Genomic DNA, 26,570 nt, shown 5'->3' with positions numbered 1-26,570 from the left:
GCCCGCGAGGAAGTCTCTCGGGGCTCGCGCTCCCTCGGCGCTGCGACACAGGCTCGAGGCCGCCGCGACACGGCAGAGCTGAGTGCGTGGAAGAGACACCACCTCGCGAACATCCGACAGAACGTGATTTTCATGCTGCACGTAAAAATCCAGTCAGTTAAAACCTTTTTACTGCTCTTTTCGGCCGCCCTCGCTCTGGAGTGCGTCGTCCCGGGAAGGCAGATATAAACCGTAGGCAACGAGCAAAGCATTTCTGTGGTGAAGCCGCGCAGGTGAGGAGCTGCCTGGGCTGGCACGCGCGCTGACCTAGCTGGCGAGGTATTCAGACGGACAGCTCTCCAGCTCTTACTCACACACACGCCAGCGCCCTCAGACAGCTCAGACACCTGGGCCCGCAGACTGCAGCAGGGCTCGCCCTGAGCCGCTCGACCCCTGACCCCCCTTCTCAGCTCGGCGGGATTTCAGCCGGGGTAGCAGAGCTGGGCGCCCCCCCGCCAGCAGCCAGCGAGAAGCCTGGGCGGTGACGATCGGCGCCCTGCAGGCCTGAGGAATGCGGCTGGGGCTATGTTTTTAGCTTCCTTGGCTAAGCCAGCCGCTCTAGCCTGTTGGCAGCGCTTGTGTTCTCTACTCGCCAACGTCCTGCCGCAAAGGAAACACTCTTGATGAGAGACAAGGCGGGAAAAGATCAGCTAGGAGGAGGGAAAAGGCTTTCTAAACAACTTATCGGTGCAATCTACTATCACATAAGTAGATCTCAGGTTAAGACACATCCTGGCAAAACAGCCTGATAGAGCAAAACGTACCAAGGCCAGTGAAAATGTCCTTTTCCTCCCTCAGGCCCTGGTGCAGCAGTGGACGGGTGTACAGTACGTGTGAACTGCTGGGGTTGTGCATTGATCAGGACGCTGATCTGCAGCCCTGGTCCTGTGGAGGCTCATTCCAGCTGGCAGTTATTTTCAAGTAGCTGGACCTTGACCAGCTGTGACAGTAATTGTTTTAATTAACTAAGAGCTGGGTTGTGATGAATGGAGTGTACAGAAGGCCATTCTGAAACCCGTAGTGCCTGATTTTTTCTATATAAAAGTTTTAGACAGAATTTTACTGTTTTTTTTCTAAACTGCCTTGGCAGATAGGATTTTAAACTCGTTTACATAACTGGAGGTTCTGGTGAACAGTGTGGCATGCCTATTGTGTACAGATCAGCTCGTCCTGATAAAGGAACGAATCTTGTTAAGCCAGATGTGGCTTTCCACAGCAATCACGCAGGACGTAACAATAAAAGTGTAACGATTCAATTATTACAGAGCGCTGCTGGGCAGATGCCACTGCTGGTTTGCATGACACTATGCGGCCTTCTCGGCGTGACCAGGTCCCCTGCAGAATGTCTTGGGTTGGACACACATTCGTGAGGCGGTGTGTGTGTGCTTCTGTGTGACGACTGTGAGGGGGCGTCTGGGCCTATCCGATGAGCCTCAGGATGAACTGTCCCACCCGTGCTGGTGCGTGGAGAGGGGTCACATTGCAGGAACTCGGCCCGACAATGAGGCAGTTTCTGGGCCTCTTCTGCTTGAGGCTGGAGGGCAGGTGGAGGAACACCTAGTGCTTTGACAGAAAGGGGAAATTACAGGAAACGAGGTGGTGGGAGTAGGGCAGCACGGCGCAGAGGGGAGAGGTGACAACGGGGAACATAATTCCCACTTTGGATTGTGTTTTTAGGGCTCCGCAGAAATTCAATACACCTTGAAATTGAAAGACCATTATTCTGGCCCTGTGCCGTTCCCTTTGAAATGTGCAGATATGTGCCAGGTGTGTTTCCCTGGAGACATCGGAGATCAACAGGAATGAGGAATCAGAGCCACAGGACATCCATCCTTGTCGAAACGCCCACACTGTGAAACACCACACCTTAGCCTGAAAGCTCCCCTCTACTCGAACCCTAGACCACACATGCTTAATGTGCACCAGGCCTGAGCTATGCTGCGCTCTGTGTCTCACATTAATGAGAGTCTGGGTAGAGCATGCCGAGAACTTCAAATCACAGAATAACAATTCACCTCCTTGTAACACAAAGTGCATGCAAACACAAAGCAAGAAGCCTGCAAAGCCCAGGAGGCAAGGTGCTGTTGAGCTTGTGTGTTTGATGGGGTAAGGCCCTTTTATTTGATCAGGGTTATGAAAACCAAGGCAACTGCTTTAAACCGAGCAACGGTCAACTGTGCTGAGCTTTCTCTGTTCTGAGTAGCAACAGTTAAACAATGCTCAGGTCTGGAACGCGCTGGCCTGCTGACTCCCGCGCCGTATCTATCGTACACGAGGGGATGGCGCCCCCTGGTGTTTAAGTGCCGCTGTTTTATTGCTTCCTTAGCCCTTAAAGAACCGTTTAAATGCACTGAATTTCGGAAAGACAGTGTTTCAATCAAAAATGACAACGAACGCTTTTTAATCAGGTACAAATGGCGATATATCCGCAATGCTTCCTCACAAAAGATGTAAAACTGTAAGAAAAAATTTTAGAAGTCAAACAAATCTGCGTTTTATATTGGCTATTCACTGCTGGACCTCAAGACGCGGTCGAATTCATGCAGTAGCATTGGCGCAGTGACGTCATAAGGAACGCTAGCGGAAGGACTCGTGAAGGTCGACCGTCGCAGTACGTCGTCTCTACGGCAACCTGAGGTAAACATTCCCTCTCGCTTACCGAGTTGGGCCACATGGCCGCTCCGGAGATGGGTAAGTACTGAGACACCGATATTTCCCTTCACTTTCCTGCATTTTTATCACAGAATTTTGTGAAGAATAATACAAATATAGTATTCCTCGGGCACTTTAGAAACACGGTATAAACAGGCAGATGAAGCAGCTGAAGCTAAGCAGTAAGCAGGATGGGAGACCTCCAGTTTACTGCTGGAAGAGGTGCTAGTGGGATCAGAAAGGAGCGCTCACCCTGCAGTCTGTGTGGGTCCTAATGCCCCAGTAAAGCAAAAAGAGTAGGGGTGTTACCCTGGTGTCCTGACCAAATTTCCACCTGGCTTTTAGCAATCATGGACTAATAATAATCCCCATCTATGAACTGGCTTCATCCCTCTGTTCTCCTCCCCACTGATAGCTAGTGTGTGGTGAGCGGACTGGCGCACTATGGCTGCCGTCACATCATTCATCTTCATCATCATCATCATACATGTACACATACACAGAAAGTCTGCAGTCATACCTATATACCTGAATTGATGGCAACAGTATTAATGGGCTTCTCCGTCTCAGCACCCCTGAGGAATGTGTGTTTCGGAAGTTCCCAGGAGCGCAAGCTGTTCCCGTCCCACTGCGCTCCCGATCGGCTGGGCAACGAGCTGACGCCCCTGCGGGGGGGCTCGCACCTCGGCCCCGGCTGCTACGACAACCACACCGTGAGTCGCTGGGCGGGCTGGGCAAGGGCTCCCCTTGTACAAACACACGACAGAACAGAACCCTCCGCGTGACTCCCCCCGGGCACCCCACCAGGGGCAGCTGCTCAGAGTACAGCAAGAAGTGGTGATGGTGGCTCCCTGGCATAGCTGGCCAGCTTTCACAGACACGTCATCCTTTTTGCACACGTTTCTAACAGCCTGTTAATGCCAACAGGAAATGTAATAAAGGCAGTGTTTTCCCTGCTCCTGCCTCACTGTCGCTCTGCCTCTTTCTCTTGTCTGAAGGTGGGCACCATCGTCTACGAGCTGGAAAGGAAACCGGAGAGCAGGAAGGGGTACACCCTGGCTGCACGGACTGCCCCCCGCCTCCTGCCCACTGCACAGGTACCACAGCCTCAGGCTGAGCAGGGGGGGTGCTCTTGCCTTTATGGCATAGTGAATTATCTTCTAGATCCAGTACATCAATATTAGAAACAAACACATGAATAATTATAGATCTGGAATAGATTAAAACAAATGGATGTGTGGGTGGAGGGCTCAGTGGTTAGTATTGCTGCCTTGCAGCGCTGGAGCCCCGAGTTCAATTCCAGACCTGGGGTGCTGTCTGTGTGGAGTTTGTATATTCCCTCATATTCACATGGGTTTCCTCTCCCAGTCCAAAGACATACTGGTCGGTTAATTAGCTTCTGGGTAAATTGGCCCTGGTATGATTATGTGTGCTGGAATAAGCTCCAGCTCCCCTTTGACCTTGTATAAGATAAAGCGGTTAACTTCTCATTTATGATACCCTTCAACATACTGATACACCCTTCACATTTCCTTCCTCAAACTGAGCTGTGGTTCCCTTCTGCAAGTGAAAATGAACCAACAGCTGGGCCACCCTGGTGCCGAGTTCATCAGGCTGTAGCAAAGCCTCCTCAACCCTGGTGTCATTGTGCCGAGTTACATGTTGGTATTGTTTCTCTGTGGCCAGGCTGTGACTCCCTCACCACAGCATTACCAGAAAGACTGGACCCGCCAGCGCCCCCTCCTGCCCAGTGCTGCGCCCTTCTGCTCTAGCGCACAGAGGTTCCAGAGCTGGCATGCCCTGTGCGACTCCCATCCTGGGTAAGAGGACAGCACAGCCTTTGCAGAGCTCTCGCTGCTCTGGGCCACACACACACCAGGAGTCTCTCACTGGAAAACAGCCTGCTGAAAGGAAGACGTAGAATACACAATGTTATTTTAATCCACGTATACGGTATGTTAGAACACATGTACTCAAAATAAGGTAACTGTAATACAGTTTCAAGTGCCTTTTGTTTGCTTATACTGGATAAGACTCACAGTTGCACCTATTGTGAAACAGGAGTCTACTGGTAAATCACTATGCTACATTTCTACATTTTTTTTCCTTTTCTTAATACAACACAGTGATGTGGTACTTTGACACAAGTTTTTCTGAAACCTACTTTAAGAACACCCCTTTTGCTGATTAAAATCACTTAACAGCATCATTACATTCTTGTAGCCTGATGTTGCTGGATTTTAGGGGCTGAGCAAGGTCAGCCCTGGTTAGTAGTGGAATACAAGACCTCTAAAGGAAACAGGTTAAGATAAGATAAGATCACTTTATTAGCTATATACAATTTCTTGAATTAGGAATTTGTCTTTTCGCATACCCCAGCTTGCTCTTCATGAGACACACAGACAAAGAGAAGCTTGGGGTCAGAGCACAGGGTCAGCCATTGTACAGCGCCCCTGGAGTAGTTGGGGTTAAGGGCCTTGCTCAGGAGCCCAACGGAGTAGGATTCCTATGCTGGCTGTGGGATTTGAACCAGCAAAATTTTAGCCACAGGCGCAGATCCTTAGCTGCAGTGCAACCGCTCTGCTCTTTTTTTTTAGTTGCAGCTGTAAGTGATATTGGTGGACTAGCAGGAGGGGTGTGTTCCCTCTGGGCAAACAATTTTCAATCTAATGTCCCAGTATGGTGACGGGGACAAGCTCCTGTCCTTTCGATGAGACATTAAAATGAGATCCTAAATACTTGGTCTTTAAAGATCCCATGGCACTGTTTGTAACCATTCATACCTCCTGTGCTGTACACCTAATTAAATTCCATTTGTGAGTTATTCAAGCTAAAAGTTTTCCCTTATTTCATCAGTGCAGCAGTTTTTCACTGGCGGGGACTACATTTTGGGGGTGGATAAAGTGGGTTGTATCCCGTTGGTAGAGTGCTTTGGGATCATTTGGGATGAAGAGTAAGAGTGCTATACCAATGTAAGAAAGCATTCAGTAGAAGGATTATTAAAAGGCAAGGAGATGAAATCTACAACTCAAGAGCACAAAACAGGGCATGACAGCAATGTTCCCTCTAAGCTGTGCGCGCACACAGGTTATGAAATCTGAGCACAGAGGAAATTGAACTGTGCCCAATAAATTAAATTCCAAAAAAAATAATAAAACAAACACGGTCGTCAATTGAGAAATGCTAAATTGACCACGAGACAATGGCTGTGTGCTACTCGATAATCGATATCTATGCTCTCGTAGTCTCACACCTCACAGCTCATGCTCGCTCGACACTCGGTCTCTATGACTGGGCTTGTTGAATCACTGTCCTGGTCTTTTGGATCTCTGTGCTTCTATGAGAATGACTATTAACAAAAAGTAATTTCAGGTTTACAAGTTTTTGTCACCGGGGAAAATATTTGCGCAACTTGAAATTTTTGCACACACAGGCCATTAAAAATTAGAGGGAACACTGCAGGGCAGAGTCGCAGGCTGTGATAGTTTGAAGATAAATATAGTACTAAAGGGCACTTTCTTTCTGATTGGTCCAGACCAGGAGCTTATGCTCATGATACTGCTCAGAACAGGAAGGTGTCCTGGCCAATGAAGTTTGGCTCTCCAGACTGGAGTCAAGTGCCATCCCTGGAGAAAAGGTCCCTGAGGACAGAGGTGAGTGTCTATCACAGTGCCAGACGTAAGAGACCAGGGCTCTGTAATTTGGTATAGTTACAATTAAGAGTCCATTAAGCAAATGGATGAATGGATGTTTGTCAAGTAATGTTTACCATTTGCATTTTAAAGTATATTCCAGGAAACAGAACAACATCAAATGCATTCTGGGCCATCATTGATAAAGATTATTATTATTATTATCGTTATGAAGTAAAAGAGGTGCTCTGCATACTACTTACAGTACATACTTTGTCTTTTTCTTCTAGCTTCTCTGTGACAAAGAATTCCGAAAACACAGGAATAGGATTGCTTACTTCAGCCTGTTCTATAGCTGAGCCTCTGTGCCTGGGCTGTGGTCAGCACCGTCTGTCACTCGCTCAGATCACAGAGTGTGGAACATCATATACATGTTCACAGGGAAAACAGATTCGGCATTGCCTTTCCTTTCGCATTCCTCTCCAGTCTCCTGTGTAATATATTGCCAATGGACTGTCGCCTCCTGATCTGTCCCACCACACTCTGCATGCTGATCAGCTCACATGATGTCCAGTTTCCACCTATGTCTCCAGGCATCTGCTTTCCTTCTATAACACCTCTTAACATGTCTTATTTCACAGTTGTTTTTTGCTTAAAGGGACAAAATAAATTTTAGATTCATTTGCATTTGTCATCATTGTGCAGTGAGACTCCTGTAATGAAGAGCTCTCCAGTTCTAGGAGACTCCTTTTTAATTTTCTTACACTTTGATCCCTTTTAACACAGTGTTCCCAGTGTATACACACCGCAAATTGTGACTAATGCTCAGAACTGTGAGTAAATGTAAGTCATAAAACTTTTGTACAAATATTTAGCTTTTTAATCAAATTACCAAAAAAATGACATTTTCAAATCAGAAAAAAATAACACAAGAAATATATATTTACACAGTTCTGAAAAGACAAAACTTAACACAAGTTAAGATTTTGGCAGAAACAAGAAGCTTGAGAGCTTCACTACTGAGCCGGACTGTTCCATGTAAGTGATTAAAGTGGCTGCCTGTTTCTTCCTGTAGTTACAAAGAAGTGAAACTGCACATCTCGCCCTGATCCCGAGCGGGGCACCGCCGCCCTTGTTTTCTACAGTCACACAAACGTGGCGGCACAGCACAGTCCTCTCTCCCAACTCCCACCACTGTTCACAACCAGGGTTCTCCGCAAAAACACACCAAGAGAGAATTCAAATCCAAGGAGAATTCAAATCCAAATGCCATCACACAGCAGTTGAATAAAAATACAACTGCAGCAGCACTGCAAGAACTGTTGCTGATGGAGAAAGCTGAGGCTTCTAAGCTTCGGTGCCTAGGGACACCCATGTGCTGTGAGGACACACTACTTAAGTTAAAGCTCTGAGAAAGAATGCCGGGCTGCTCCCCAGGGGTTTCCTCAGTAGCATTTCATGTGTAAAACCAAAATTACTGAAACCTGAACTCCGTTTCTTTTTAAAGGGGCTACAAATGAGTGATGTGCTTCATTTAAATAAAAAAGGGTTTCATAAATTATTTCTGGGGCATGTTTAACCCTTCTTCAGTAACGCAACATGATGGAGGTTGTTTCCGAACATCAGGACTGGGGATGGGCGAAGTGCTGCCTCTCACCCCACTGCTCCCTGTCCTTGGCTCAGCGGGCCCTGCGGCAGGAGTGCTGTCGAGGTCTCTGGCTCTCAGTATCGTGCCTGGCCTTACTTCTTTCTCCGCACTTTTGGCTTCTTGACAGGTCGCAGGTAAGGGTTGTCGATTACATTCTCCTCACTAGCCTTCACCGTGGGCAGAGCGCCTCCCTGTGGCAGCACTGAGTTTTCCTTGTCTGCCCCCGACTCGTCCTGCCGCAGAAAAGTTTAAATGGGAGTTTAAAACAAAGGAATCTTTTAGCGTTCTGTTAATGCAAGAGTTATAATATACATAAAGAATGACTTAGATGTTTTTAGAGAATTACATTTCTGCAAAGACTTCTGGATACTGTTATTTTTTTGCAGGTCCTGTCACTTAACACTGCGTAGCCTTGATGTGCAGATAGTGGACACGTAGGACATGTATGAAACGCAAACTGGCACAGACACTCACGTTGCTGATATTGACAGAGGCATTCTCATTGTCTGTCTGCTCATCCTGTTCGGAGGAGTCTGTCTCTTCCAGCTGCTGCAGCTCCAGTTCGGAGGGGAGCAGGGCGTTCAGGTAGGGGATGGAGCTGGGCCGGGCAGCGATCACTACACCGAGGGAGAGAGGTGGCATTACCACTCCACAGCACAGATTAACACACAGGGAGGTGGACTTCTTGCCCTGACCACAGTAACTGACCCTACTTGTCTATCAGCTTGATACACTCTATATAGACATTTACAGTACATATTCACATCAACACCAGGTGCTGAATGTGTCTAAGTATAGCATCTCATATTGAATAAGAACAACATCAATCAAGGCCTCAGAGTATTTATTCTACATATAAACATGCATGCTCACTTAGAAAAGTGCACAGATCCTATAACTTGAACAGACCCAGCAGCTTAAAACCAGGAGCAGTGAGGCTGCCACTGATGACATCCTTGGAACTAGGGTAGGCACTTACAGGGGAAGGTGGAAATGTCGTCCTTGAAGAGGCTCTGCGTCTCTCCAGTCTTGGCCATGAAGCGCGTGAGAGCACGTTCCACATCCCGGCGCTGTGATGCCGCCTTCTCCCGTACCACCTGGTAATCCGACACCGGCTCCCGGAAAGTCTGCACGCATGCAAGACAGAAAGAGCAACAGCGCTGTTACACACACAGGAGAGGACAGGAACGAGAGTCCGGATCCCCCACAATCACCGCCACCCCAAGTTTTACAGAACTCTGCTCAAAAGCTGCCGAAACCCTCGGAGGTAGGTTAGTGTTACTGGGATTCCTGCACTTGTGAGTGTGAGATGAAGTGTGAACTTTTCAGGATGACAACCTGGGACCTCTCTCTTAGCAAACGCATCAGGTCTGCATTGCCACGTGCCAGTGTGCTCTGGCCCAGGAACTCACCGGTGTCTTGATGTAAGTATGGGGGTCGGGGAAGTCAGGGAAGTAGCCGGGGATGTGGGATGGATGCAAACGTTTCTGCCCGGCTGTCAGCGCCTTGGGGATGACCGGAGGGTTCGTCACAGGAGCTGCCAAGACGAAAGAAGAAGGTCACGCATCAATGCACAGCAAAAGCCAAAATAACACGAGACTGGAGTAGGAACACAACAGCAAACGAAAGATTAAGACTCTGCATTGCTGAGGGGCTGGAAAACCTTTTTTTTTTGCAAAGATGATAGGTACGAACTCTACAACTTTCAGTGTGCTTGTACAATAACATCAGAACCAACAAAATGTTTTTGGGGTAACCGAATTAAGCACCAAGCAAAGGAAATGCCCAAGCTCTCCGCAATGTGGTTAAGTTCGCCTCACGCCAGGCGATTACTATCTTGACTGGGTGCTCCTGGTCTCCCCTGGCCTGCCCTCTCGCTCCCAGGCACTCACGTGCAGTGATGACCATCCTCTGCGACCGCTTGGCATAGATGGGCAGCGTGTCCACGTTGAAGCCTGTGGCATGAGAGCGCAGATACAGGACAGGTCAGCCTCAAGGTTCAAACTGTTCGACAGCCTTCTGAAACTGAACTTTCACACAGTCAGGTGCAAAATGACCAACATTAATAGAATTCTAACATTCAAAAATAGCCATAAAAAGAGAACAACATTAAAAAAGTTACAGATAAGAGGAGGCCATTTGTCCCACTTAGCCAGTTAGTAGCAAATTAATCCACAGATCATCCAGACGTTTCTTGAAAGAAGCAAGGGCATCGGCTTCAACAACATGGCTGGGCAGCTTGTTCCAGACTGACTCAGAATCGTGCTCTTCACATTCACAGTGTTCCTCAGATCCACTGACTGTGACCCAGTTAGTTACTCATGAGCACAAGGCTGAAGTATATGTAAATTCGCACACCCTTGCACTGCAGCGTTCATCCAGAATTACATTTCTTGCATTTATATAGCGCCTTTCACCCAAACTGTTGAGGTAAGGGAGAGGAGCTCACTTGGTTTTCATGATGCACAGTGTCAAGACACCAGGCAGTTCACACTGGTTAGAGAACAAAGTGTCAGGGAGGAGTCAGCAATCAATCTGGAGCCAGTCACCCTCCCCAACGGGTCTCTTCAGGTGAGCAACACCATTGTCACTACCTCTACACCCCCATGGCCTGCATATGTCCCCTTGCCCCGGGCCTTACCCATTTCCACCAGAGTGACCACCACGTCAGACAGTGTGGGCTGCGTCCTGGCAGTGTGCTCGCAGTACGCCCTGGCACAGCGGCCCACTTCCGAGATATCTGCTCAGAGACAGAGAGAGAGCCACTCACATCAGCTCCCCCTGCAGCAGTAAAGTCCAAGAAGAGCGCTGGCACCAGCGTTCTTCAACCATTCATCCTGAAGAGCTCTATTCCCACTCACACCCTGCTAAAGAAAGGCAACTAGGAATTTCAAGCAAGAATGAAAAACAAACTAAAATAAAGTTTCCCCTTGTCCCTCATTGCACATCTGAATTTACCAGAAGCAGAACAAATTAATCTTTCAGGGGTACTATTTTTCTTTACTTGTAATTTTAGCTAGGGATTTTCAGGGTTTGAACAAGCTCTCATAGAAATGCATGTAATCCAATGCTTGGGCAGACCTGGGGTGCAGAGCTTAAATAAACAGCTCCCTCACACAGAACCACAAGAGTTTTGTTGTAAAAAGCACAAGGAGAATGAGAAGGGTGTTTCCCTGATGTACATACAGCTCTGGATCATCTCTGTCAAAGACTCCACAGCAGCCTTCTCTGCGGCTTCGAACCCGGACTCGGTCAGTAGCGAGCTGACCACCACCTGCAGGGTGCGCCGCCGAGCGAGGTAGTAGTTCTCCGCGGGGCTGGTGGAGGTCTTGCCCCCGGAGGAGCGCTGGGGAGACAGACGGGGATCATTCACAAACTGGACTGAGGACACTGATCTCGCACGCTTCACTTCCGTCACCCTGTCTGAGGCCGAATGCCCCACTTGGAGCAGGAGTGTACAATAACCCTGCTCCCAGTCTCCCAGCTGCTCCAGGGCACTGACTGATTACCAGGTGTACCTACAGACCTGCCCCGCGCACCTCCACACTGCTGGCTTCACTCACTGCTATGCTCACCTGAGACTCACTGGTGAAGAAATCACACCTATTGCTCCCTGGCTGTGCTAATCTTGGGAACCATTTTTATTTTGGCCAAACTCGCACTCCTCTGATGTACAGGCTGGCCCTGGTCAAACTCTTGAGACCATTTTACTCAGCTCTGAGAGAAACTCACATGCTCTGTAAATACACAAAAACCTCCCACGTCCACAAACAGAAAGAAACAATAACCTCAGTAAAATTATACCCAACTTATATTCTTCTTTTTAAAAGTTAGTTTTTCTGCCAATGAAAATAACTGAGTGACATTTGTAATGATTTAAAAATGAGAATGTCTTCTTCTAATGTAGCTGGTTTTTTTCCCATTTCAATTTTAATAAAACAACTTGCAATTCTAAATTGCAAAATGCTACACTCCGGAAGAATCGAGCCATCCACACTTAAATGGCCAGCATGTGAAGACTGTTCCTTATTTTAAATATCTGGGTACATACATTGTTGATAAACTAAACCTCTCAGACAGCACGGCGTATGTTTTTAAAAAGGCCCCGACTTCTCTTGAGAAGGTTCAGGAGCTCTTCTGTAAACAGACTCGCTCTAGAGCTGGTAGAGTGTGCTCTCTTGTATCATCTCCACTTGTTTATAAACAGGATTTTACACATGGGCAGCAAAATCAATGGCCAGAAACAGACCACGCTGAACCACATGTATACCAGGAGTGTTTACAGGAAAGCAATGTTAATAGTAAATGATGCCTCAGATCCACTACATTTACAATTTGAAAAATTAGCATTTGGAAGACATTTTAGAGTATCAAAACACATTTAAATCATTCATTCTGAGTGCTCTTACTCTTTTAAATCTCATTAATCCCATCACAGCATTGCATTGACAGCATGTCCAGTACATGCCTGCAGCTTGAGTCTTATGTTTTTGTCATGTATTATAACACTGTGCACATCTGTAAAATCCACGGAATGTACTCTGTAAATACAGTGTTTTGATTATTGTTTCACTGAGGCCACGGAAATTTTCCACTGTATGCGGACAATCAAATAGATTATCATTCGAAATCGTATTTCCGCTTTAACCCTGGGATATCTGATACAATTACATGTTCAGGCTAGCAAAAGTACTGTTGCATTACTGCATACAAATTTTACTTGTATTTCACACAAAAAAAGTAAGGTTCTATGTTTCATTTTCACAAACTTTTTTTTTACATTTCTAGCAGCGTTGGAAACGAATCTTAAAAAAGGCAGCCAATGAGTGAGAAGCTTTCCATGCCTCCGCTAATCACCGCAGCTAGTAGGTGGGACATACAGAAATGCTAACAACAGCGACCCAGCGCACGAGCGCTGAGCTAAGCTCCTCGTCCAGGGCAAAGCGATTCCACGCTGTAGTGTAAATGGTCCGGACTCACATATTACAAGCATTTCTCACGATTTTTCTTTTTAAATGAAGTCCTACTCGCATAATTTATTATACTTACCGTCACGGAGCCCAACGATCCGCTGCCCACAACACTAGGATCCGCCATCTTCAGGCCAGACTGGCCACAGTGCGCATGCACGGCTGTCGAAAGGGAGGCTGGGAGAAGTTTATTCCCTTGTGAAAGCAGCCCTAATCCGTGCGAATTTAAATAAAACAAGTAGGTGGAAGTACCTGTCGGTCTCGTATCCGGAAGAATGAAAGGGTTATTGACGTGGAGAGACCTGCTTGTTTCCTGTATGGGGCAGACACTCCAGTGGCTCAATTCAGCATTGCCAATGACACGTGACGTGCATGTCCTTGAGATCAAACTCGTGCAAGAGGTGTATAGAGCACACAGGGAGATAATAATAATAATAATAATAATAATAATAATAACTTATATAGACCTTTTTCTGGACACTCCACTCAAAGCGCTTTACAGGTAATGGGGACTCCCCTCCACAACCACCACTGTGCAGCCCCACCTGGATGATGCAAACTCCACACTTATAGGTGGCTCTGGCTGGAATCAAACCTGAGCTTCTGAAGACATCAGTTATGACCTCAGGTTTCAAAGTTAATAGATGCTAAAAGATGGAAAATATAAAGAGGCCATATAAACACAGAAAAGACCATGCAGCTCATAACATGACAAAATAGTTTATAACGCATATCAACACATCTGCCTTGACACTGAGAACACATTTCAATTGCAAAGCTGAGAAGATGAATATAAGAAAGTCTGCGATGCGGTTGCTGCTGACACGCTCAGAGAGGAAGCCTGGGCGGTGTGCCAGCGGCATGGGTGCGAGAGCGAGCGTGCTCAGTGTGGTTTCGCACTCAGGTGCTCAGCTGGGGTCAGGTTGGTGCCAGGAAGCACAGTGGCGCAGTATGTCTGTCAGTGTCACAGGCCGCCATACGGAGCTGCTCTGTCGCTCTCTGACTCAGCAATGCAGTCCCAGTTCCTCTCCATGCACACAGATGGGTTTACAGCACAGAGAGAAGCTGTACAGCAAGCTGCTTGCTTTGGTAAGTGCTGTAGGGCCCAGTTCTGCTACAGCATGTTCCATCATTCGTTAGGCGACTGATGTGAAAGAGCTGCATGACAGGTTTTATGCTACTGAATTTTTACCTTGTCAAAGGTAATCAAATAGCAAATATAAGAAATAAACACTAACATATAGAGCTGCTCTGTAAAAAACGTTCTTCATTTTCACTGATGGAGCAAGATAAAGAGCAAGAGGATGCTGTCTCCCACCCTCACGCTGGAGTGTGTGCGTGTTGTCTCCCACCCTCACGCTGGAGTGTGTGCGAGCTGTCTCACACTCATGCTGGAGAGTGATTGGGGTGTCTCACTCTGTGGTGCTGGATTGTGTGTTTGCTGTCTCACACTTTCGCTGGAGCGAGTCCATGCTATCTCACACCGTCCCGCTTGGGTGTGCACATGCTGAAGTGTGCTGGAGGGCATCTCAACTCCCTTCTGCTGGAGTGATAAAGCCCAAGATGCAAGGAGATGCACAAGTAATGAGTATAAAGCTTCACTCCCAAAAAAGTTTTGGAGAGCAGTATTTCTATTCGGTTCTTCACCTGTATTGCAGTAAAGAAACTGAAAGAAGGAAAAGACAGGCTGTGTGGTCAGGGTGAATTTGCATGAAGCTGCAGGGGACATCCCCACTGCTCCCCAACTCAGCAGCCTGGGAATCCCCACTGCACCCTGACTCAGCAGCCTGGGCATTGCCACTCCACCCTGACTCAGCAGATTGGTTGGAAGAATAGAGAGAATTTCAGAGCTACAGGGCTTCAGATGTACATTTGCTTTTGCATGACCATCTCTTTCACTCCTGATTTGTCCTGGTGCTGCAGTTTCCTCACTAAGATACTCACAATGTTAAAATAACTTGTCCCACTAGGGTTTCTTCCCACAAGGAAGGCAGCTCATCTACCTGTCTCATTGCCTCTCTCCCCTGTGGCCACACGAAGTTATGTTATGTCCTGAGTTTACTGGTACCATCGGACAGTACTATGGTAAACTAATAGCATGTAAAGGTACCCCCTTGTGAACTATGGGTTTAGATAAGGCAGCTTCTACTCAGGCACAGTTTAAATATCATCAGTAGAGAGTCAGGCCTGTACTGTGGGCATCTGTGGCTTGATGTGTTAAGCTAACAGGAAACATTAAATAATTGGCCGTACTATAAGCTCCTGCTGCTGTGCTTGCCCTGTCACCGTCTCACCTGGGGGTGCAGGTGTCTTTATCCCCAGTGCCAGGTCAGTGGGGCAGGAGGATTGTGTTGACTGTGTGTAGTAGTGAGAGTCTATCTGTGCGTGTGTGACAAGAGTGTACTTGTGTGTGTGCCAGTGAGTGTGTGTGTGGCACAGACAGCGTGTATGTTGACAGTGAGAGAGCCGTACTGTACGCAGTGTGTGTGGAGTGTATGTGTGGTGTGTGTATGTGTGCTGAGTGTATACTTGTGTGTGCACACACTGGTGTGCAGTGGAGTGAAGTGGGGCTGACAGTTGAGACCACATCCATTAAAACAGAATGATAAAAATAAAACAAAATGTCTTTGCCAGGTGTCTCAGAAAATGTTGTCTGGGGCTTCAGTTCACAGCTCTACTGTACCCGCTCCTGCAGGAAATGGCTTTTACACTCAACTTCAGATGACAAAAACAACTAAAAACAAGAGAGTCAGCTCTGATCTCTGGTGCTGTGATGTACAGCAGTACTGTACTCGGAATGGAGTGTGTGTGCAACAGTGAGAGAGCAGTACTGGACTCAGTGTGTGTAGCAGTGAGAGAGCAGTACTGGACTCAGTGTGTGTGAAGTGTGTGCAACAGTGAGAGAGCAGTACTGGACTCAGTGTGTCAGTGAGAATGTGTGTGCTGTGTCTGTGTGTGGCACTAAGAGCAGTACTTGCAGTACTCTGCCATCTCTAAGTGGGGCACTTCATTAATTTGATTTCTATATAAAAGGTCAACTTCAAGTGACTTTTTTTTCCTAATGTTAAGACACATTTTCAAGTTTGTTACTAATCAGTCAACATGCTTTATGTATTTAACTGTTTAGGCCCTTGCAGCATAAGTACTTTAATCATTCTTTGTTAACTTTATTTCCTAATGGTATTATGCAATTCATCTTGTGTTAATGTATATTTTCAGTTAAATAAAATGTAACATAAAAACATTACATTATAGAACATTTATTAGTTTCACATTCTAGTTTTCCTCTGATCTCTGATCTAAACACAGCTCATTTAATTTGCATGAATCCTGGCCTGGTGTTTGAGTATGTCTGTCACAGATTTCATCTACCGCTGCACAATAAAGAGGAATCATTTAACTCTAGAGGTTTTCTTTATATCATATTTTATTTGAGTATAGGAAAAACATAACGATATGTTGGAGAAAGGACAGCAGCTTTATTTTTTTTATTTTAACCTGAACTGTCTTCCTGCAGCGTCACATCTACCGCCCAAACTAGCTTTCTCTGCCCCGCACAAAGATGGCCGCGGCGGCTTCCTTCATTGGTGCAGCGACAGCTGACGTCACAGGCGTATATAGCGTCTAGATGCCAGCGGCGGGCTGTCAGCGGTGGCCGGGCTCGGTGGCGGTAGGTACGGGGTGAGGTGTTCAGGCGCACACGAACTGACCCATTGGCGCTTGGAGTTTTTCCATCTGAAATAGCCAAGACAAGTAACTCCAGACTGGGCAGTCGTGGGAATACCCGAACCACCTACCTCCCAGCTCCTACACAAAAGAGTCCGGATCTCTTGATTTTGGAGTGCCTGCCACCCTGAGTACTTTTACCACGACAAGCCGTCTTACCGCTCCTAACGCCAGCAGTAACGGAGTATACCCACGCTGCCCACGCCAGTGTCACTCGGAGTGGAAGTCCCGCACACAAGGAGCGCGCCGCCGTGGGCTGTGGGCTTGCTCCGCTTGATGACTCTCTCCCTTTCGGCGGTCCTGCACCCGAATGGAGCTTCTGTGCCTGGAGGACCTGCGCTTCGGAACGAGCCGCTCCCCGAAACCGGCGTCCCTCCCCCGCGGCGTGTCCGTCGCCCGGGCCCGAACCGACCCGACGCTGACCAGGGACGACCGGGTCCTGCAGAACCTCCTGTGGCTGGAGGAAAAGATGCCGCCGTGCCGGCCTTACTTCGGCACCGTGCAGACGGACCTGCAGCCCTACATGCGGGAGATCCTGGCCGAGTGGATGCTCCAGGTAAGCGGCCCATGTTCTGCTCTGGGCTGGAAGGACTGGCCCGCTCTGTCCCTGAACCCGGGACGGGACTGCTTCGGGTCATTTCTCTTTTGTTAAGTTCGTGCGGGTAAGAGCTTCTGTATCGTGTGGGAAAACAACAACAACAACTTTTTTTTGCCTTTTTTTCCCCCCACACAAAGAAAAAGTAAATATCCCAAAAGTTCTCCTGAACTGCCCACGCTTCCCCTCTGACTGTAAGGTGACACTTCAGTTTCCGTTTGCCAGAGCAGCCTCTTAAGTTACTCCAAGTTTTCGTTTCGTTTTCGCGTTTTCACTGCAACAGGATTGAGCCGGTGTCCCGGAGAAGCTAGCCTGTCGTTGTCAGGCTTGCACGGGCGGGGTTGGTGGCATTGCACTTCGTAAGGGTTGTGTGTGCTGTTAGACCCGGTCTGTAGGTAACAGGTTTCACTGTTCGCCGCTGTCTGCCTTCCACACCGAACCTTTAACTTTTAATAGGCGATGTGGGTAAATATTTTCCAGTTGGATAGTTTATAGTTTTACAGTTTACAGATAATTTGTATTATGTAAAAAGTTAGGTCTTCAGCCTATTTTTTGCACTTGTTACACCGGATAAATCAGAAACCACAAGGCTGAACATTGGGGATGATACAGTAATAGAGAGGAAGGAATGTGCATCTGACTGTGTTTATATTTAGGTTTTTATCTTTATCAGTCACTGTTCATTAATCCTCTGCTGCCCCCCACCCGCTGAAGGGCTCAAGTATGGAAGCACAACACTGCCCCCTGCTGGTACACACTCCAATTGCACAAGGGCCATTGGTTTCCAGGCGGACTAGAAATTATCCATTGAGTGTGTAGATCAAGTTGGTGTGTGGAACGTGGCCGTGTCCTGTGTGGGCAGCGTGGTGTGTGAAATATCTGCCTCTGCTGTCACGGCCCAGGTGTGTGAGGAGCAGAAGTGTGAGGAGGAGGTCTTCCCTCTGGCTATGCACTACCTCGACCGCTACCTGTCCGGAGTCCCTGTGCAGAGATCCCACCTGCAGCTGCTGGGCTCCGTCTGCATGTTCCTGGCCTCCAAGCTGCGCGAGACCGTCCCTCTGAGTGCCAGGAAACTCTGCATCTACACTGACAACTCCATCACCACCTCCGAGCTGCTGGTAACTACACTGGGCTGGGGCAATTACCAGTAATTATCCCATTCCAAGACTCGCTGTCTCTAATACTCAAATAATTGCTTATATCAGTATAGTTTTTCATCCAAAAGAAATCCAAAGCACTTGATTTGTAAGAGGAGACCCAGTTCCAGCAGCCCCACCTGGGTGATGCAGAGCAGGGGAGGAGAGAGAAACTGCTCACAAGGTGGAATTTATCCAGGACAGTGGGGTTGACACCTCTATTCGACAGGGTCCCTGATCACCATACTGGTTGGTTTGAAAATTCTGGTGTGAAATTAAGAGCTCCACCTACTGGCCCACCAACACCACTACTATTCCAGTATTGACCAGCACACTGCAGTCAATGTCACTCTCTCAGGAAGCTGTCATGTTTGTAGCGAATGACAGACAGAGCAGGGGGAGCTGAAGCTGTGCAGGTGAGGTATCCCTGCTGAGGGTCACACACCTGATCAACCTGATCTGTGGGAAGGTGGGCTGAATTTGTTGTATTAAAGATTCACCAAATCTGTCCCTTTCCTTCCTTCAGTTGTTCCTGTCCTACTTTTAGCTTTATAGTCTTCATTTCTGGCTGGTCAAAGTGTGGCACCACAGACTTTCTGATCACTCAAGTTATCCTGTCATGTTGGTTACTGTGATAAAACCTCTCTATGACCTTTAAAGTTGGGCTCATTCACTGCCTCTGGAGAACTGTGGCATCACTCAGGGATGTCTGAAGAGACAATAGACGCCTACCAATATTGACCTGGGCTGAGCATTTGGCTTGTTTCAGCTATAAAGAATGCCCTGCCTTAGAACATATTTTTCTCTTAACTGAGATCATTTAGTTTATTTAACCACGTGCCCCATTAATGTCTATATATTTATCATCTATAACTTAATTTGCGCCTGCTTTCATCTGTGTCCAGCTCGTTAGTCTTTTTAGCTCCCGTGTCTTTGGTTAAGTTGCCAAGGAAAGACAGGTGCATTGTGTGTCTTTGCAATAACAGGTTTGCAGTTAACATTCACACACTTTTCTGTACCAAGCTTGGGGTGTATTGCAGCTCCTTGGTGGCCTGTAGTGGACTGTACTAAGGACTGGAACTGGATTAAATAGGAGATTGAACTTCGGGGGGGCAGGCATATACTGGGGGCTGTATCATGGGGTGGGGGGGCACTAGGGGTTCGGTGCTGTGGTGACAGGGTGCTGTGTTGCAGGACTGGGAGCTGGTGGTGGCGTCGAGGCTGCGCTGGGAGCTGGCGGTGGTGCTGCCCTCCGACTTCCTGGAGCTGATCCTGGAGCGGCTGCCCTGCCTGCCCTGCGGCGGCCGGGACCTGGTGCGCAAGCACACTCAGCTCTTCATGGCGCTGTGTGCCTTAGGTACGGGCCGCCGCGCGCGCACACCGGCGGCGCCAGACACGGGGGCTGGGATTGACAGTGATCTGTAGCTGAACTCCAGGTGAAAGTGACCCCTGCACGTTCCCTGGAGCTCCAGGCCCAAGGTGGCGTTGGTGAGGCAGAGCCTGACAGTAGTGCGGGCAGAGAGTCCTCACTCCCCCAAGTGGGTACAGGGTTCCTCTACGTTGCAAGAGTTGCAAAGTAAAGGCATGACTGATTCCAAGTGGGTTGGGTATATAAAACTACTTAGTATTTCTCAGTCCTTATAATGTATAAATACATGAACAGTTGGGATTGGTTTTATGAGCTGACCTGTGTTTTGGTGTGGTCTGAGGTACGGGGCACTCAGTCTGCCAGTTCTGGTTTCAGATCTGAAGTTCTCTATGTACCCGCCCTCCATGATCGCGACGGCCAGCGTGGGAGCTGCCATCCGTGGCCTGATGGTGCCAGATCCTGCCCTCTCCAGCAGTTCCCTCATGGAGCAGCTTGCCAAAATCACTGCCACTGATGTGGTGAGTGTGTGTCCTGTTGTGTAGTGTTTCCGTCTGGCTGTCTGTGAAGTGGCTTCCCTTTGCTCTTGCACGAAGTACAGAGTGCTCGTCCTACAGATTTGTTAATTTAAGGGCAGTCCTGTACAAGAGTACAGTTCTTTTTTTACTCCTGTTCTGCAGTGGTGCTTCTGCGCTAATCTCCTATTCCTGTTCCCCTCCTCTGTCGCTCCCCCTCCTCCCTCTCTGTCCTGGCAGGACTGTCTGCGATCCTGCTTGGAGCAGATGGAGGATATGTTGCAGCGCCACCTGCCTAAATCATCCTGCCAACCCAGGACTCCCGAGCCTAGTCCCGTTGGCACCCCCACAGATATCCACGATGTCCACCTGACTGCATCCGGCTCCCTCCTGTCACCCCACAGCCCACCGAAGAGATCAGCTGGGGGAGGAGTGGACGGTCACTGAGGAGAAGGGAGACCCATCCCGGCATGGACGTACCCCAAGCTGAGCTCTGTGTTGAGACTCTGCCGTAAGCACGGACACATAGCTCAGCTCAGCTCTCAGCCTTCCATTTTGGGTTCCAGCTGTTCAGTCTCATAATACTGTTTTTTATTGAAATGTATTTAAAACATTCCAAAAAAAATGCATTCGATCAACTGTTTGTTCCTTGTTGCACATCTGTTTTGTGCAGTTTTGTTTCAATTATGGCTGAAAGCACCCTGTTTGTTCCAGTGGGCTGGAGAGCCTAACCTGTAGCCCTTCCAGTACATTTCACTGCAGCAGCCAAACTGGATACAGCACCACGACTGTTGTATTCATCCTGCTAATTTTCAGTAAAATAAATGTAGCAGAATTCTGCACTGCATCTTACTAGAGAGGATGCAAGCCGAGTAGCCCTGTTCTGATGGAGAAAGAACGGATATGGATCCCTTTCCTCCCATCTGTTCAACAGTTTTGTTTGAGAATTTTGAGAATTATTTTTTCTAAGCCTGTTTGTCCCAGAAGCATGACTGCTGTGTCAAAGACTGCATCTGCAGGGGTGAGTGTTTGTCAACAAGCCAACAGTATCACTAACCGCTCCTGGTTGGAGAGTTTAAAATGTCACCTTTTCAAATGAAATACAAAACTGCTGCTGTTAAAAGATTTTTAAACGATGAAAATTAAAGTATTGAATTGTATTTTGTGGCTGTTCAGTGGTGTTGATGTCTCATTTCTGGTCTTGGGGGCAGCTGGAATGTGTCATTGTGCACAAATAGCTCTTGTCTGTTGCAGAAACACACTGAGGACAGTTTATCTTTGATGGTCACTGGAAGATCACGCATTCTCACTGATGTTCTAGCTATAAGAAGTATGTTGTACTCCACAGATGTTTTTAAAAATATTTAAACTAGAACATGTAGTTCTACAAACCCAAATTACAAGCACCAAAGTCCCAAATACAAATTATGAACTTAGTATAGGAAAAGGGCCTATACCAGGCCTGGATCTCAATTTGAAAATGCGTAGCTGAGTAAAACACAAAATTATAGAAATTGATCATTTTGATTAAACTGGGAGCATGTGATGGCTGATCAGAAATGAAGTCTATTTTAGTGAAGCTGGATCTGTTCAATCCTAATACGAGAAAGAAGCCACTAAAGCAGCAGAGCCACCGTAAATTACTCGGTATATAAAACATTAAGCATGCAGTGATCAATACTTTTAAAATGTTATTCCAGTTCAATAAGTGCTATACGCAGTGAAAACCCCTCATGAAGATCCTCAACCTTTCGAGTTCAGTTCCTGACACTCAGGTTGGATTACATCCATGAACTCAAAACAATGCACACAAATACCAACCAAGTACGTTTAATGCTGCAAGCTCACATTAAACTTCCTCATTGTTTATTCTGATTGGCAGAAACTCACCCAGCAGCCTGTGAGTCAGAGTCAGAGTATGCCCGCTCTGGTGGGCGAGAAGTTCAGTAAACAAACAGTGTGGTTCTGCAGTTGCTGTCTTTTCAATTTCAGTTTTCCACTTGGGCTCCTTCACGAGTCTAGACAGCTTTTTGGGAACGTCTATGGCCAGTTTTAGAAAGCTGACAGCTCCACACAGCAGCGGTCTCCGGACCTAAACACCCCTTGCCCTCCCAGCTCTGCTAACTGGCTCTACACAACTCCCAGCTTTTTTCCTCAGTAAGAGCAGCATGCACTGAGCGTGCACAACATGCCACAGCACTCTCTGACAACTACTTGAACGCTTGCTTGCTGGCAGCCGGGGTGACTCCCCTCGTGACGGTGTGTTTATCAGAGAAGGGTGCCTCCAGCTGTGAAGACAGGACGTCCTCTCCCAGTCAGAAACCTCGTCCCCTTTTCATTCCCCAGACCCTGCCAATCCCATGCGTCCCGAGTCGCACAGTCGAGCTGAGTCCAGGGCAGGACTGAGCCAGCCCATTCCCCCCGCAGGGAAACATTTGCTTCTGCTCCAGGAAAGAAGAGAAGAAAGGCGCCATTGCGTTTTGTTGAAATCAAGAGGAAGCACGACGTTCTGCCGTTTGCCCTGGAACAGGGAAGCGACGCGATTTCTCTAGAACATGATGAGGAAGGAAGGCGGGGGGCCGGGGTCGGAGGGCGTCTAGTCCAGGGCCATGGCGGGGGCGGCGGTCTCCTCGTCGCGGGACTTAGAGTGCTGCAGCTCCCGGCGCACCTCGGCGGAGATCTGGGGGTGGCAGTGCACCCTGAGCAGCTCCAGGAGCGCCCCCTTCTGCTCGGACGACAGGTCCTCCTTGTAGCGCTGCGCCAGCGTCAGCAGGCTCTGGTGCCACAGGACGGGCAGCGCGCGGCGGTCGCTGCGGAAGCGCAGGAAGTGGAAGACCAGCGCGTCCAGCACGCGGAAGGGCAGCGCGTACTTCTTGTCCAGGAGCAGGCGCAGGAAGATGCTGTTGGCGCCGGTGTACTCCATCTCCGCCAGCTTCAGCATGGCCGCGCTGGAGGAGGGGAAAGACAGGGACCATTCAGTGTGCAGAGCTTGCCTGCACCCCTGCAGCATGGAGGGGACCTCTGAGCCCCTGCCCAAAGGGCTGTGGGTTTGAATCCCAGGTGGGGCCTCTGCTGCTTACCCCAGAGTAAGACAACACACCTCTGGAAATGGACACCAACATGTGAACATGGGGAAAAAAAGAGGTGCTGCAATTGTAACTTCTGGAGGTTGTGCTAGATAAAAGCGCCTGCCAAATAACGAAATAATATTGCCAGCCCTCCCTCCTGCTTGTGTACCTGGAGTGCAGGACAGGGATGGAGCACTTGGTGATGATGCTGCCGACGATGATGGCCTCTCTCAGCGTGCAGGTCCCCGACTCGCACAGGGGGATCAGGATTCCTGAGCGAGAAAGAGGGGGGAGAGATGTTAGCGATGCGGCTCATCTCCCACGCTGCCAGGGACGGCCATTATAAAGCCTTAGACCCTCACCCTTGAACCAGGCCCCAGGCTTGAAAAGCGCCTTCTTCAGCGCACTGTACAGGTGGAAGTTGAGCCGTTTATACTCCGCGATGTCATCTCGAATCCGCGGCAGCAGGACCAGGTTATAGAAGCGCTGAGCCATCCTCTCCTTCAGATTGGAGGAGAAGATCCTGCAGGTAGCAACAGGGGGAAAGAAAGATGAGGTGTAGAAAAAGGACACCTGCACACGGACAATAATTCACACAGGACACATCCGACAGCTGTTGCTTGACCTGGCTGAGTTTAACCAGGTTGTACTGTATACATTGCACCGATTAAGCATAACAGTAGCAATTATCTTTACACGCTCTTCTGTGCATATTGAGGCACATATGAATTCCCATCACAAATTCAAAAGCTGCTACCAGCTGAATAAAAGCCTGCAGTTTGTAAAACTATAAGTGGATCAGAATGCTGCGCAATGGGTGCTCTCATGTTCTTGGACGCATAGCCCTACGAACACGTAAAGAGTTTGGGGCTGAAGTGGTTTATGAGAGAATGTTTTCTTGGTTTAAAAAAGAGAACCACTTTACAGAGACGACAGGAAAGCCTCTCCTCTGTCCGTTTTCACAATGTCAGCGCTATAAACCAAAAGAACAGCAGTGCGGTCTGCCGGCCAAGCGTTTCAGGAGCTGTGAGGGGGGTGTTGATCTCACCGTGTGGCCTGGTACATCGCTGCCGCTGTCCAGGTCTCCGGCTCTGTGATGTACAGCACCTGCTCCCAGTTGGACAGAGCAGGCACGATCTTGAAGGCCTTGGGCAGCTTTCCGCTGCGGTACTTGGACAGAACCTGGGAGAGTGCATCAGAAAGGACAGTGAGGGAGAGACAGGGAATGGCAGCACACAGACGAGGAGCAGGAAAGGCAGACTGAGAGAGAGGGTGTCCCCGCCCACACCGTGGCTCAGCAGAGGACGCTCACCTCCTTCACCCCCCTGTACACCTCAATGACTCGGGGGTCCAGCTGGGGCATGGGGTGCCCCGACACCTCCGACATCACCGTCTCCACCTCCGTCTGCTTCTCTGTGATCTTCTCCATGATGATGTCCGCCAGAGTCCTCCTGGGGGAAGAAGCACAGTCGCGAACGCAGCCTGACACACTGAGGCCAGAGGATAGCAACCACGCACTCCGCACATGGGGGCAGAACATTCCAGGCCGGAACTATGCAGGGCTTAAGGAGACAGTCATTTGTCTGCTGTTGGCCACATCAAACCCTGGCAGACAGGCCCCAGAACTCCCGAGTGCCTCAACAGTCTGGACTGCTGGACTCCTGCCTGTACCACTCCTGAACATTGACTATTACTGGACACGCAGGGACTCTGCTGCTGGAAGTGATGTGGGGTCTTTTCATTGCCAGAGAAAAGATGCTCCCATCTCAAGGATTTCTAGATGTAAACAGATATTCAAGGCAGTTTTTCCAGCAAAGTTCCGTATGTGTGGAAGAGAGCACTGCACACGATTTGTGGATTGTGGTTGAGAAACACTGAGTAAACTCTCGGCTGCGCTGCTGGAATTCTAGCAGGTTTGCTGTTGCATTGCCAGAGCCTGGCTCTGTGAGGCAGGTCGGTCCGGGTCAGTACCTGAGCGGCGGGTTCTTGTTCATGAACATCTGGATGGCCTTCTCATCCTCCGGGTCCACCTCCACCTCTGCCCCTGCCGCCCCCTCCCCATCCTCTCCATCTCCCCCCTGCCCCAGCGCTGGCCATTCCTCCTCCTCCGAGTCCGAGTCCCTGGAGCCAGAGCCTGCAGGGCAACAGGAACAGTCAGAAAACCCCATCAGGGCTGTTAGGAGCTAGCTGATCCCAGCATCTCACCCAGATCCTTCTGGAAAGGGCCCAGGGAATGAACTCCAACAACATGGCTGGGCCACTTGTTCCAGACCTCCACCACCCTCTGTGTATAGAAGTATCTCCTGCTCTCATTTTTTAAGAACTCTTCCCAGTAGTTTTCACTGTTGATTCTGAATCAAGTCGCAATACTCTACAGCAATACAGTATGAGACGGTGACAACCCCCCTGCCCATAACTCTCAGGACACTAGACACCAAAGGAGGGTTCAATGTTTGCTACGTGCTCTCAAAGTGCCAGCACTACAGCTGGCTTCATGAAAACCTGGCCAGGGGGGTGATGGGATTGTGGCCACTCGCTAGGGGTCGCGCCGGTGGCCGTGTGTGACCAAGCAGCTGAAGCACAGCAGAGAGAAGCGGTGTCTGATTTCCACCTCTTTTGTACGAACAGCTCACAAACAGGACGCCTCACTCATGTCACTCTCCTTACAAACGACGCGGCACGCACAGCCGAGATAGGTCGCACCCGTGCCGGACGCAGGACCAGCCCGTGACAAGCGGTACGCATCCTGTCACCCTCACTAGTCACTCACCCAGCACGGTCGTGGGCTGCTTTTTACTCTCCGAAGTCTTTCCGAGCCCGCACTCCGCCTCCAGCTCCTCCTGCTGTATCCGAGCCTGCTCCAGGATCTTCCGGGACAGCCGCTCGTCCACGTACTCGTCCTCAGCCTCCTGCCGGCGGCCACGGCTCTTCACCCGGCCGCTGCTCTTCACCTCTTTGCTCTGCATGATCTGCTCGGCCAGAGGAACCATCGCGGCTCGGCTGAGCTCCGCTCTCCCTCCGCCTTTCGTCTTCTTCACTTTCGGCATCTCCGTAGGCGCCGATTCGCTCTGCTGTCAGAGTTCTGTTTGTCTTGTGTGCTGAAACCTGTAAAACAGAGTTAGAACTCTGCCCGCACATGTGGAGAGACACCAGTCAGCAAGCACGCGTGACCCTTTGTCACTCACCGGAAATGATGTCACCGCCCCTCTCTTCCCCCCCGCAC

At 49.0% G+C, this 26,570-nt stretch overlaps 4 protein-coding genes across 5 annotated transcripts; 2 read left to right on the top strand and 2 right to left on the bottom strand.

Moving 5' to 3' along the window:
* The first annotated feature begins 2,704 nt into the window (after positions 1 to 2,704).
* Positions 2,705 to 7,001, top strand: LOC148831099 (ciliary microtubule-associated protein 3). Of its 2 annotated transcripts, XM_088921602.1 has the most exons (6): positions 2,707 to 2,730; positions 3,262 to 3,404; positions 3,690 to 3,788; positions 4,378 to 4,511; positions 6,227 to 6,344; positions 6,614 to 7,001. In XM_088921602.1, exons 1-6 carry the CDS (start codon positions 2,712 to 2,714, stop codon positions 6,680 to 6,682), a joined length of 582 nt encoding a protein of 193 aa, XP_088777728.1. In that variant the 5' UTR covers positions 2,707 to 2,711; the 3' UTR covers positions 6,683 to 7,001. The 2 variants fall into 2 exon arrangements, with proteins under 2 accessions (XP_088777726.1, XP_088777728.1); XM_088921600.1 differs by having other exon boundaries at positions 2,705 to 3,404.
* Positions 7,002 to 7,180: 179 nt separating this feature from the next.
* taf8 (TAF8 RNA polymerase II, TATA box binding protein (TBP)-associated factor) lies at positions 7,181 to 13,281 on the bottom strand. The gene is made up of 8 exons (XM_088921738.1): positions 13,021 to 13,281; positions 11,158 to 11,317; positions 10,613 to 10,711; positions 9,864 to 9,926; positions 9,384 to 9,508; positions 8,951 to 9,098; positions 8,446 to 8,588; positions 7,181 to 8,204 (listed from the first exon to the last, which is right to left on the bottom strand). The coding sequence occupies exons 1-8, from the start codon at positions 13,066 to 13,068 to the stop codon at positions 8,064 to 8,066; spliced, it is 927 nt and encodes a 308-aa protein (XP_088777864.1). The 5' UTR covers positions 13,069 to 13,281; the 3' UTR covers positions 7,181 to 8,063.
* A 3,304-nt stretch (positions 13,282 to 16,585) lies between these two features.
* Positions 16,586 to 21,437, top strand: ccnd3 (cyclin D3). The gene is made up of 5 exons (XM_088920714.1): positions 16,586 to 17,223; positions 18,165 to 18,380; positions 19,593 to 19,755; positions 20,143 to 20,285; positions 20,520 to 21,437. Exons 1-5 carry the CDS (start codon positions 16,978 to 16,980, stop codon positions 20,724 to 20,726), a joined length of 975 nt encoding a protein of 324 aa, XP_088776840.1. The 5' UTR covers positions 16,586 to 16,977; the 3' UTR covers positions 20,727 to 21,437.
* A 657-nt stretch (positions 21,438 to 22,094) lies between these two features.
* On the bottom strand, positions 22,095 to 26,552 carry bysl (bystin like). Its single transcript, XM_088920713.1, has 7 exons — positions 26,118 to 26,552; positions 25,319 to 25,481; positions 24,660 to 24,798; positions 24,396 to 24,529; positions 23,710 to 23,870; positions 23,517 to 23,619; positions 22,095 to 23,227 (listed from the first exon to the last, which is right to left on the bottom strand). The coding sequence occupies exons 1-7, from the start codon at positions 26,392 to 26,394 to the stop codon at positions 22,876 to 22,878; spliced, it is 1,329 nt and encodes a 442-aa protein (XP_088776839.1). The 5' UTR covers positions 26,395 to 26,552; the 3' UTR covers positions 22,095 to 22,875.
* Between the last annotated feature and the right edge of the window lie 18 nt (positions 26,553 to 26,570).

This window comes from Atractosteus spatula, chromosome 7 (assembly GCF_055471065.1).
Source record: "Atractosteus spatula isolate fAtrSpa1 chromosome 7, fAtrSpa1.hap1, whole genome shotgun sequence".
Classification (NCBI taxonomy): Eukaryota; Metazoa; Chordata; class Actinopteri; order Semionotiformes; family Lepisosteidae; genus Atractosteus; species Atractosteus spatula.
The sequence above is the reverse complement of the archived record's forward strand: the minus strand, read 5'-3'. Positions and strand labels throughout refer to the sequence as shown.

What these genes read in the sequence shown, in the direction of transcription:
- LOC148831099 (XM_088921600.1), top strand. Translation starts at nt 3,228, where the DNA reads ATGGCAACAGTATTAATGGGCTTCTCCGTCTCAGCACCCCTGAGGAAT. An exon ending in GCCTCCTGCCCACTGCACAG is followed by an intron (nt 3,789 to 4,377) that starts GTACCACAGCCT and finishes CTCTGTGGCCAG; the next exon opens with GCTGTGACTCCCTCACCACA. An exon ending in CTGTGCGACTCCCATCCTGG is followed by an intron (nt 4,512 to 6,226) that starts GTAAGAGGACAG and finishes TGATTGGTCCAG; the next exon opens with ACCAGGAGCTTATGCTCATG.
- bysl (XM_088920713.1), bottom strand. Translation starts at nt 26,394, where the DNA reads ATGCCGAAAGTGAAGAAGACGAAAGGCGGAGGGAGAGCGGAGCTCAGC. An exon ending in TGTACAGGGGGGTGAAGGAG is followed by an intron (nt 24,530 to 24,659) that starts GTGAGCGTCCTC and finishes GCACTCTCCCAG; the next exon opens with GTTCTGTCCAAGTACCGCAG. An exon ending in GCGATGTACCAGGCCACACG is followed by an intron (nt 23,871 to 24,395) that starts GTGAGATCAACA and finishes TGCTACCTGCAG; the next exon opens with GATCTTCTCCTCCAATCTGA.
- ccnd3 (XM_088920714.1), top strand. Translation starts at nt 16,978, where the DNA reads ATGGAGCTTCTGTGCCTGGAGGACCTGCGCTTCGGAACGAGCCGCTCC. An exon ending in TGGCCGAGTGGATGCTCCAG is followed by an intron (nt 17,224 to 18,164) that starts GTAAGCGGCCCA and finishes GTCACGGCCCAG; the next exon opens with GTGTGTGAGGAGCAGAAGTG. An exon ending in AAATCACTGCCACTGATGTG is followed by an intron (nt 20,286 to 20,519) that starts GTGAGTGTGTGT and finishes CTGTCCTGGCAG; the next exon opens with GACTGTCTGCGATCCTGCTT.
- taf8 (XM_088921738.1), bottom strand. Translation starts at nt 13,068, where the DNA reads ATGGCGGATCCTAGTGTTGTGGGCAGCGGATCGTTGGGCTCCGTGACG. An exon ending in GGTCACTCTGGTGGAAATGG is followed by an intron (nt 9,927 to 10,612) that starts GTAAGGCCCGGG and finishes CTCATGCCACAG; the next exon opens with GCTTCAACGTGGACACGCTG. An exon ending in CGACATTTCCACCTTCCCCT is followed by an intron (nt 8,589 to 8,950) that starts GTAAGTGCCTAC and finishes CCCTCGGTGTAG; the next exon opens with TGATCGCTGCCCGGCCCAGC.